Here is a 12,292-nt window from a genome sequence, read left to right as displayed (position 1 = left end):
CCAACTGGTTAACTTTATTCATATTATACCAGTGATTCATACACTATATGGTCCCACAATGTAATGGATTCCAGAAGTTTTAGAAAATTTCCACCACAAACTATGTATAAACTGGTTTGACAGAATGTAGAGAAGTTTCTGAAGCTCAGTTAGGGCAAGTTCACACAAATGTTACTTACCTCTGTTAAAAAAGTAAAGAACGGAGGTTTAACTGAGCTTTAACATATCAATTAAAAATCCCATTGACATAAAAGTATATTTTATGTCACCCCTTATGTTCTGTTTAGGTAGAGATCCGTTACACAATCGTGTTTTGGACGGGAAAAAAAATATATATATGATGGAGGCTGCTGTACTTTTCCTCCATTTGAAAAAAAAAAAACACAACGCAAGGATAAATGGAACATAATGGATTACAAAAAATTTACATTGATGTCAATGGGATTTTTAATTGATACGTAAAACCTCAGTTCTTTACTTTTTAAATGGAGGTAAGGAATGAACTTAGCCTTGTTATGTTTACGCACTTTCAGACATAATATATTTTCTTCCTTTGTGGTGATGGACATTTCTGCAGAACAGGATGTGCAGCCACCATCACTGAAAATTTTGAAAGAACTTTTGAGGAAATGATTGTGATCTGCAACTTCTAGAATAGTTTTATTCAAATTCATTATTTTGTAGATAAAATGCTTGTATTTAACATATAAAAAGATAATTGGACACAGTGCCTTAGTATTGTATTTGTCCTTTGTATTGCGTTTACAAACACAATGCAGCTGCCTGGATTGGGGCTCTGCCCTACTGCATACGCCTTTCCATAGAAACGCATGCTATTGGAGACAGTTACCAAAATCCATTGTCTTGCATTTACAAAATGCAAACCACCGAGCGCTGGTTACAGACCGCATGTGCTGAGACCGGGCTGAGACCCGCTCCCAGGGATTTGCATTGTGTTTGTAAATGCATAACAAACACCAGGTGTACACAACTTTTATATAAAATAAAAAGTTCCCTCTAAGCCTTATACTCAAAATTGTCTAAAACTGAAACAAAAAGGGAATCTTAAAAAAAAAATGCTTTTTAAAATAAAAAATATATATATAAATGTTTGACCAAAAAACTACATATGTGGTAACCACATGTCCATAATCACTTGCTCTAAAAACCTATATTTAATTATCAATTAACGTATATACTCGAGTATAAGCCGACCCGAATATAAGCCGAGGTACCCACTTTTACCACGAAAAACTGGGAAAACGTATTGACTCGAGTATAAGCCGAGGGTGGGAAATGCTGCAGGTACTGATGTCTGGTGGAGGTGTTTTATGGCAACAGCAGTGGTCCAATGTCCTACTTCTGCATAATAAAGACAGAACACACATATATATATATATATATATATATATATATATATATATATATATATACACAGACAGAACACACATTATATATATATATATATATATATATATATATATATATATATATATATATATATATATATGTGTGTTCTGTCTGTAACAGTCTAGGAAAGCTGATCTAATACATGAGAAAGGGGATTATATTTATTATGCAGAGTGATGCAGAAGCAGGACATTAAACACCTCCACCAGACACTGGTATATATATGTATATATATACTGTGACAGCCTATGAGTTATTTTCCCTGGTCACACTGCCAGCCCCCCCCCCTGCATGGTGCATAATTTACCTATACAGTATGCAGCCTTGTTAAGGAAGCGCCATCCACCTCCTCCCAGCCCGCGGTGCATCCATACAGTATACAGCCGCGGGACTGACAGCCCCTGAACCCGCACCTCTCTTCCACACAGGAGCCGCGGCTGCATACTTTGCCCCTATAGTATGCAGCTGCAGAACACTCCCTCCATTCTGCTCCCGCACACACAGGACCCCCGGGTAAGAATTTAGCTGCGCTGCGCAGCGCTTACATTGTGTGCAGGGTGGTGCCGGGTCCCGCGTCTTAACAGGGGCTGCCGCACACACAGGACCCCCGGATAAGAGTTTAGATGCGCTGCGCAGAGCTTAAATTGTGTGCAGGGTGGTGCCGGGTGCCGCGTGTCTGACAGGGGCTGCCGCACACACATACCATCGGCAGCCCCTGTCTGATCTTTGCGAGTGTAATAATGGTGTTTGGGCAGCAAAGACAGCTGCCCATATGAAGACTGACTCGTGTAGAAGCCGAGTCGGGATTTTTCAGCTCAAAAATTGAGCTGAAAATCTCGGCTTATACACGAGTATATACGGTAGTAATCATTACAGCCATACAGTGAACACAACAATTACAATACATAGAAGCCTCTTTCCATGGCTTCTTAGTTGTTCCCTTTTGGTAGCTTCCTCTTCTTGGTCTTCCTGCTCTTCTCTAGGCAGTCTGGTTTTCCTATCATCTCCTCCTCCCATGTGCCTTCTTTGTGCATTTACATGTAGTAAACTTTGTTTTTAAGTGTACTGGGGGGCAACCGGGTCTTGGTCCCTGCCGGCGCTGTGCTGCAGCGGTGGTGGACGCCATGTGATGCTGCACATAATAGCGTAGGGACCCACCATAAAGAGGTCACCGTGAAGTGGTTGGTGGGCTTATACAATTTGATCAAGATGTAACTAAGAACCTCGAGTTCGCTATATAATGTAGCCTAGCGGCAGTAGATCAATGTGTGATGTGTGGATGTGCGGTCCAGTTCTTTTTCTCTCCCCATGTCCCTTTAAATGTATATTTGTAGCATTTACACAAAAAATGTAGTAGCACAAAAAATGTGCTGAAAAACTCAAACTCGGATTATACACGAGTCATAAAAAAAAAAAAAAAAATATAACTCAAAACTCACCCTTCCAGCTGCCTCCACAGGTCTACCGTGCCATCTGTCCAGCAGCGGCGGCAGGTCCGTGCGACGTCACATGGTATTGTGTGTGCCGGCACACACTCTTGATGTCAGCGCGGATCGCACAGAAGACCCGTGGGGGCCGCCGGAAAGGTGAGTTTTTATTTATTTATTTATTTAATCAACTGGCTGTACCACGGGCAACGGGGGAGCCGCTGGCCGACGGGGCTGTCTACCGTGGGGCAGGGGGCTGGCAGGCTGTCTACCGTGGGGCAGGGGGCTGGCAGGCTGTATAAAGGGTAGGCTGTGACCAATGCATTTCCCACCCTCGGCTTATACTCGAGTCAATAGGTTTTCACAGTTTTTGTGGTAAAATTAGGGGCCTCTGCTTTTACTCAAGTATATAAGGTATGTTTGAAGTCAAATCAAGACAAACGACCTAAAATGGTACCAAAAAAACCAAAAGCAGATGCCACAAAAAAAGAACCCTCACTCATCTCCATTAAAAGACTAATAATGTTACAGGTGTTTAACCCCGTCATGACTGGCATATGTCCTAATTGCATACACCTTGACGTCTTGGTAGGGGCACAGGGGTCTATTCTCTGAACAGTGGCACCTAGACAAACAAGAGAATCATCCCCTTTTGTATCACTGTATTAAAACAGTATTGTGTTTCTATGTGCCACAGAACTGGCTTCACATCCCACATCGCGGGAGGAGACGTCATATCTTCTCGTACGAATCCGATGTGTCTCATTACTCCTATCCAGGGAAGTAGAAAAGTATTATTTTTTCAAAATTTTTTTTTTACAACTAAAAACTTCAAAAAGGTCAATTTTGGATCCTAAACCACACGTCCATAAGGACCTGTAGTTGGAAGAGGGTTCCAAATCAAGCTGACAGTTCTTCTTTGAACACAAAGGTTTTTTTTCGCAGTAACTGTAAAACACACAATATGGATTTCGTAAATGTGTAATCAAATTAAAACCGATGTAAGAACTAAAGTGAAATGCTAGATTTTTCTTAATTTCCAATCCTGAAAAACAATTGGTAAAAGTTCTTTATTATACTAGATGCTTCAGCTTCAAAATATAACTCATCCAACAAAAAGTAAGTCCTCTTAGGTCTGTGTTGACAATTTTTATTGCATCCTGTGATGTAATGATGTGAAGGCAAAAAAAAATTTACTGTATTATTCAGTCTATCAGAGCCCCAGATTTAGTCATCCTAAAAAAGAAAACTATATTTGACAACACACTCAGCCCTGCCACACACATTCACATGAACACACTCAGCCCTGCCACACACATTCACATGAACACACTCAGCCCTGCCACACACATTCACATGAACACACTCAGCCCTGCCACACACATTCACATGAACACACTCAGCCCTGCCACACACATTCACATGAACACACTCATCCCTGCCACACACATTCACATGAACACACTCATCCCTGCCACACACATTCACATGAACACACTCAGCCCCAGATGCAAATTAGTCTACCACCAGGATGAAGGAATGTATGCAAATGAGCCTGAGGGGCTCCAGACACCATGGACGTTAACGGAGCCTGGAGCACCTCAGGCTCATTTGCATACAGTTTTTCATCCTGGTGGTAGATGTCCTTTAAGATGCAGGCACTTTATAGCAAGATTTTTTTCTTGCTAAAAAGTGCATTTCATAGCCTGAAACAATACTTGGAGATGAAGGCCCAGAACATATGCAGGGCGAAATAAGAAGAGGTTAAGGTGGAGCCACAAGGGGAGGCAATGAGGTTGCAGAATGTCACTAGAGTCGTTTTTTTATTTATTGTTAATTTGCTGCATGAATTAATTCCCAGCTATAATTGCAATCTCTCTGGAAACCCAGGATGTGACTACTGATATGACTGGAGTATTCCTAGTATATAAAGAAACCCCAAAACCTTTTCTGTAGTGAAAATAAAAAGTCTGCAGTAGTAGTGTAGTCCTAGCCCAACATATAAGGTGCAAATTGTTAGCAGTATTGTTATCTGACAAGACATACTCAGTAAAAGGTTGATATTCACAGAATAAGCAGCAAAAGTTTCCAGTAACTTGCTGCCATCTGTAAACCCGTACGGGTCACAGAATCTGACACAGGAGATGGAGGCTGACCTTTAGCCTGGGTACTGGCGTGAAACCCTACACTGAACCCAAGACTGCAGAACCTTTAATAGCAGAGTCATGTGAAAAAGGATAGTCTAGGAGAAAGATGCAACAAAATGCTATTCAGTGTCTAAACATACATGTTATGGGGAGAAAGCAAAGAGACCCCAACCCCAACACTGACCTTTAGGGGTGATGGATGGAGAACGACTTAGGCTGCATTCACACTAATGTAAGAAAACGGCCGTATATATAGGTAGCATACACCCCTATTCATTTCAATGGGCAATACGTCCATCCATTTACATGATCGTATTGCCCACCGTAAAAAAAGTCGTATAAAAATATTGAGTATGTCCTATTTTCTCATGTATTTCTCTTCCGTATGCCCCATAGAAGTCTATGGGAATGTATAAAGTACGGGTTGCATACGGTTGTGCACCGTATGCTGCCATATATATATGTCCAGTACCCAAAACCAGTGGGAGGTGCATTGTGTCACCAGCCAATAGTCAGCCGTGTACAGGCAGTCCCCGGGTTACGTACAAGATAGGGTCCGAAGGTTTGTTCTTAAGTTGAATTTGTATGTAAGTTGAAACTGTATATTTTATAATTGTAGATCCAGACAAAAAAATTTTTGGCCCCAGTGACATTGGAGTTTAAACATTTTTTGCTGTAATGGGACCAAGGATTATCAATAAAGCTTCATTACAGACACTTTACAGCTGATTATTGCAGTCTGGGGCTATAGTAAAGCATTCAGAAATGTCACCAGAGGTCAGAGGGGTCTGTCTGTAACTATGGGTTGTCTGTAAGTCGGGTGTCCTTAAGTAGGGGACCGCCTGTATATACTGATTCATACAGCACAGAAATACAGGACTGGAGAAATCACAGCCTCAGGCAGAGAGCTCCAAACTTCAGAATTGTAGCGATTTTCACTATACCCTACCTGTTCCAGCTCATAAGCTTTCGCCTTGTCTTCATCCCGATCTGCATTTTTCCTGTAAGCAAGACTCAGGCCCCAGACGGCGAGAATTGTGTAGACGTTGTCACGCACCCAGGCATCTTTGTGTTCACTACTGGCAGGCAGCAGGCCGGTCACTGGATTCTGAAATGAAACGAAATGCATGAGAAAGTGACACAGGAATCCGCCTTCTGCCCCATTATAAACACTACATCATTATATAACACTACATTATTATAACACTATTGCAGGGCTGGTCTTGACTTGCCATTAACATGCAGGTAGATTTAGAGACAATGAAGCTTGTACAAACAATTCTGCCGAGCTTCCATATAATTGGCTTTATTTCTCTTTATTCTCTGCTTCTATGTGAAGTGCTGTGTAGCCAGGTCTACATAATGGACGCAGTATACCGTACCTCCTCTTTTTTGAAAGCTAAAAGAGATATTTAGGACGTTAAACATTACCAACCACTTGGATCTTTGTCCATAGAATGCGCAGCTGACTATATATAAATAAATTACCCTACAAAACCACCAGATAGGTCTTTTTTCAACCATATAAACTATGTGGGAAGCGTCTGAGGTAAAACTGTTCTAGTTATCCATGGCAACCAATCAGAGCTCAGCTCTCATTTTCCCTCAGCAGTTTATAAAATTAAAGCTGAGTTCTGATTGTTTTTCATGGGCAACTAGAACAGTTTTACCTCAGAGACTTGTGATAAATCTCTCCCTACGTCACTATGAAAACCATAGTAATCTGCCCCCCCCCCCCAAACCAAAGTTATATAGGTTTTATTATGTATTATTACATTTGTACCTTCTGTACAGAGCATGTCTTAGTTTCCCCATATGCTGGCACCAATAACTTTGTCATACTTCCGTGTACGCAGCGTCGGCCTGGAGTTCTTTGTGCCCACCAGATAACGTTATTTTGAGGGTCCACCTTGTACATTCAATTAAGAAATAGACCCTTCAAATTCTAAATCCGGTTGTCTTCTGCTGTATCTTTCGCAGTCCAGGGTTAGGTTGGAGTTTGGGCTGACCTGAGAATCTGAGGATCCCCTGGTGGGTCAGTCCAACATTGGATGTAAGATGTCATTTTTTGCAGGGAGAGATGATGTTCATTGCTATCATTTTGGAAACCATACAACCTTTTGGGCACTTTATATTCAATATCTAATGGATGGATAATTGGCAAAAACGTAACAACTCAGTCCATTACAGATTGTGCTGCATGATAGGATTGGGAGTCTCAGAGAGAATCCTGGCTGTCAGAGTAACAGATTACAGGAACTTGATGTTACCAAGGGGAATCTGAGCCAATATGGCGGAGTGCATGTGCCGCTTGTACCTAAACGCCATGGGCATCTTGGCCTGAGGCATTTAGAAAGTTAACAGCTGTGCTCAGTGCCAAAATTTATCATAGATGTTACAGTGGTTGTTTTCTACATAATGCAGCACACACCAGGTCTCAGTCTGTGAGCCCCCTTCATACGTGCTTAATTACATGAACATGACTGCAGAGACTACAGATTGGCTGTTAGTACAGTACATGAATACTACTAGCATATCACATACAGATCAATGAGGGAGACTTATGAAGGACAGTTTTCTTGAAATAATCAAATTCTTGTGAACCAGCATGCATTGCGATTATTTCCCTCCTTAACCCCTTATCACCGGCACTTGTTTTCAGCTTAGTGACCAGACTCAATTTTTAGAATCTGACATGTATCACAATAATTGGTTATAACTTCGGAACGCTTTAACATATCCGGGTGATTTTGAGAATGTTTTCTCGTGACACATTGTACTTCATGTTAGTTGTAAAATTTAAGTGATAAGTTTTGTGTTTCTTTCTGAAAAAAAAAAAAATGGAAATTTGGCAAAAGTTCGTAAAAATTCTTCATTTTCAAAGTTTGAAATGTTTTGCTTTCCAGACAGGAAGTAAAACTACCCAAAAAGCTTGATAACTAACATTTCCGGATTGTCTGCTTCATGTTGAGATGATATTTTATGCATCTTCTCATTTTTCTAGGATGTTATGAGGCGCAGAACTTTAGGTGCGATTTTCTTATTTTCATGAAAATTGCCATAACTCACATTTTGAGGGACGACTCAGCTTCCAAGTGACTTTGAAAGGCCTAAATAATAGTAAAAACCCATAAATTACCCCACTATAGAAACATCACCCCTCAAACTTCTATTAAGTTTATTAACCCTTTAAGTGGGTTAAAAAAATATGGATTTAGAAACGTTTGCATTTTTTTGGAAAATACATTCATTTAGGCCAAAATAATGCATAAAGTGAGGAAATGCTCTGCAAAGTTAGAATTTTTGAATCTTTAGCACTTTTTTCTCACTGTAACGTAAAAATAATATTTTATCTTTATTCTCTGATTCACTACGATTGCGGGGATACCTCATTTATTTAGTTTTTCTTATCTTTGCTCAATTTTACTAAACAAAACCAATATTGGAGGAAACTTCTCAGGGGCATAACTTCTGTATTTTTTTTTTTCTTGACAGATCTGGTTAAGGGCTTATTTTTTGCGAAAAGAGTTGTCCTTTTCAGTAAAATGTTATTAAAGTGAATAACCTTTTTTAAATCACTTTTTAATACATTTTTTGTGATGGTGTTTGATGAAAAATTGTATATTACAGGAGGTTTTCCTGTTTTTTTTTTTTATGTCGACTGCATCGTGTAAGGGGTTAAACACCCAGGATCTGAGTTTTTTCGATCCCGGGTGTTAGTTCCGGGTCTGGACTCTGATGTCACAGCCGGACACAGGCACCAGCGAGACCCGATGTCCCAAAATAATCTTCTGATGCTCTGCCATGGAAGGCATCAGAAATAGTACCATTAAAGGGAACCTACCACCCCGATTCTACCTATAAAGGTAGAAGGGGTGGTAGGTTGATGAATGGGACGTGAGGATAGCCCTTTTTTGGGCTAATCCTCACGTCCCGGGTGTCTTTTAGAAAACTTTATTGCAGGTATATGCAAATTTTTTTATGCGGCTACTGGGGCGTGGAGTAGCCGGACATGAGGCTACTAGTCGCGGCTACTCCACGCCCCAGTAGCCACGTTACTCCGCCTACCAGGTAATCTTCGGCGCGCAGCTCCTCGTAGCTGCGCGCCCTAGTTCGAGTCCCCCGGCACCTGCGGCCTTCTGCGCATGCGCAGTAGCTCCGGCCCTGGAGCCGCGCAGCTGCGCATGTGCAGAACGCAGGGGACCATGACGAGGGCGCGCAGCGCCGATGATTACCTGGTAGGCGGAGTAACGTGGCTACTGGGGCGTGGAGTAGCCGCGACTAGTAGCCTCATGTCCGGCTACTCCACGCCCCAGTAGCCGCATAAAAAAATTTGCATATACCTGCAATAAAGTTTTCTAAAAGACACCTGGGACGTGAGGATTAGCCCAAAAAAGGGCTATTCTCACGTCCCATTCATCAACCTACCACCCCTTCTACCTTTATAGGTAGAATCGGGGTGGTAGGTGCCCTTTAATGACCAAAGCTGATAGGGCGTTCATTAAGGGGTTAAAGGACATCTACCACCAGGATGAAGGACTGTACACCAAGCACTGTGACACACTGGCGTGTACCCCTCTGGCAGGATCTACCCTTCTTTAAAGGGGTAGTCCCATTCATCTCTATGGAGCCGACGGAGATCCCCGAGTGCGGCACTCGGCAATTTCCGTTGGCTCCATTGAGATGTATAGAGCAGAACGGCCATGCGCAGCGGTAGCGACGAGTGGTCCGACTGAAGTACCTGGGACCCCATGTTCTCATGATCTGTGGGGGTCTAATCACTGAGACCTTCACCGATCAGCAAATTAGGCTCTATCCTGTGGATAGGGTCTAGCATGGGTCATGGGACAACCCGTTTAAGCCCTTGTTTAAAAATTATGCAAATGAGCTCAAGAGGCCCCAGGCTCCGGTAACACCTACGGAGCCCTTAGCCCCTCAGGCTTATTTTCATAAGTTTAAAAGCCTTTTTTTGTAAAAAAAAAAAAAAAAAACAGGGAATAAGAAGCTAAAAAATGAGAGGATCCTGCCAGAGGGGGCACACACCAATATGTCAGGGTGCTTGGTTTACAATCCTTCATCCCCGTGGTAGATTTCCTTTAAACCACATATTTTGTGGTTGTGCCAGGCAGCAGAATGGACCAACGTGGGGCGTTTCTGGACCATGTCAGCGCACTAACTATAACCTGTGGCTGTTCTAGCGATAACAGCCAAGGCTGGAGACTCCGGATATATCCGGAGTAGCGAGGTTTACATCATGCTGCTCTAGCATTAATCCTCACCCCCCAATGAATTGAAATTCTGGATTTGGCTGACATCTATTTTACCTTTGCTTGCTCCTGCTGTTTCTTCTGGCATAAGAATCAAGTTACAAAGTGTTGTCACATTCTTGCAAATTTCTAGATGTTCCTGAAGTCATGTGACAAAACGCTTTCACTCTAGTGGTGGCGATCCTATGGCACGGGTGCCAGAGGCGGCACTCGGAGCCCTTTCTGTGGGCACCCAGGCAATCACCCCAGTATGAAGTTCACCAGACAGGACTCAAAGAATCTTCCTACAACGATAGATGAATTTGCCCTCCCCCTTTCAACTGCGTTGGTGTCTTTAGGAGGCTGAAGGATTGAAAGTTGTCAAAGAACAAGGAGAAATACATTACTGCTTAAATTGCTGTGCTGGCACGTTGCAATAAATAAGTGGCTTTTGCTTGAAGTTTGGGCACTCCGGCTCTAAAAGGTTTGCCATCACTGCTCTATAGACTATGAAAATGTGATACACTGTGACTGCAGTCAGGCATAGACTAGTACTAATAATGAGGTGGTAAGTTATATTTGGCATTTAATATATCGGTTAATTCTGTTGCCATAGATGCACATTATTAGCATTTGCCTGTGTTTATTGGAAGCTTTAATAAGAAGCTGCCTTCTGTGTGTTTAATGTCAAGTACACATCCAATTGTGCCAACCACAGCTTTTGCCGGCTATTTTCAGCCATGGGCTAATATTACATACACACAGAAAGGCAAGGACCGGCAATAAGGGGAACATCACACAGGGACTAGGACTTATACCTCATCAAAACTCATGTGAGGTCATCATTATCAGATCAGCACCTGGCTTGTGTCCAGTGACATACACTGGGGGACATTTACTATAGCGTTTCCGCCAGTTTTGTGGCGCTCTCACCACATGTTCTGCTCTCTGACCTATTTATTAGCTGTCGGGGACAGAAAAAATGCCTTTTTCCGTCTGCTCCGACTCTTCTCCGAAAAGGGGCGTGGCTTTGGGGGAGTGGAAACTCAGACACAATTACTATGTGTCGCAGCCCTTTTTGGGCGGTGTAAACTGACGGAAAGTAGACCAAAAGAAAACTGGTCTAGCAGGGACTGATGGACACATTTCTGGTGCTCGGGACAGATTTTGTCCCAGGGACAGAAAATAGTCTCGGCGCCAGAAATGTCTCTGCACAGCTCTACAATATTAAATCTGTGTCTTCTTACCGAGAGCAGGTCGGTAACAAAGCCAATGCAGACACCGACACTGTAAGTAAATGTCCCCCACTGTGTAGTGGCCGTGCCAGGTACTGCAGCTTAATTCCGCTAACTAGTACATGATTTGGGATAAAAGCACACGGCTGGGGTCGTGCTATGAATGCCGGATTCTAAGGACAGAAGCGACTATGGTCATGTGCTTCTAGCCGTAGCAGCAAAAAGGCCACTTGTCCCAAAGGAGGGTGCAGGACACCTTAAACTTTTGATGATAGAAGTTGAATGTCCAGCGATGTGACATTGCCCAGGTCCCACACTTTAATCCATGACGTATCAGTAAGTTAATTTATTTTTTACTATAAAGGTGAAATCTGCAGCAAATATACATGAGACAAAGCACAAAATTAATCTTTCAAATTTTCCGTAAACATCCAATGCGGATAACCCCTAGAGAGTCTACGCCACGATCTGACAGCTCCCTGGTGGCAGGGTGTGAAGCGCCAGTGTTACCCACTGGTGGCACCCAGCACCTGAGGGCATGATGCACCCTACATGGGCACCCTATTTATGAAACTATCATTGTTGGCGACTGACCTGGTGGCAGAGGATGGTTTGCTGGACGAGTTTGGCGTATCTGTCTAAGCGCACCCCTGAATTACTGCGGCTCCTCATCTCCGCTGGTCATCTGATGGCAGCACCTATGAAGGAAGCAGCAGGGTGTCAGCACATGATGAGGGTTGTGCTCCTCCAGCTGTGGCACAAGTTCTCATCCTCCAGTGTAGTAACTTGTGTCCTCACCCCTCACCCTCCCTCCTACGTGACCAACA

The 12,292-nt window shown here is 42.8% G+C and overlaps 1 protein-coding gene across 8 annotated transcripts in view; it reads right to left on the bottom strand.

Moving 5' to 3' along the window:
* Positions 1-12,292, bottom strand: part of PHKA1 (phosphorylase kinase regulatory subunit alpha 1) — a 51,313-nt gene that overhangs the window by 38,722 nt on the left and 299 nt on the right. For 4 of the 8 annotated variants that reach the window (XM_072124452.1, XM_072124457.1, XM_072124459.1 and 1 more), the window contains exons 2-3: positions 12,060-12,163; positions 5,934-6,092 (exon numbers count right to left, since the gene is read on the bottom strand). In XM_072124452.1, the coding sequence (XP_071980553.1) occupies positions 5,934-6,092; positions 12,060-12,137 (237 nt within the window). In that variant the 5' untranslated portion in view covers positions 12,138-12,163. The other 4 variants (XM_072124455.1, XM_072124454.1, XM_072124458.1 and 1 more) reach the window with 4 other exon arrangements.

The sequence above is a fragment of the Engystomops pustulosus genome, chromosome 9, assembly GCF_040894005.1.
Source record: "Engystomops pustulosus chromosome 9, aEngPut4.maternal, whole genome shotgun sequence".
In the NCBI taxonomy this organism is placed as follows: Eukaryota; Metazoa; Chordata; class Amphibia; order Anura; family Leptodactylidae; genus Engystomops; species Engystomops pustulosus.
Note: the sequence above shows the minus strand (reverse complement) of the source record. Positions and strands in the feature narration are given on the sequence as shown.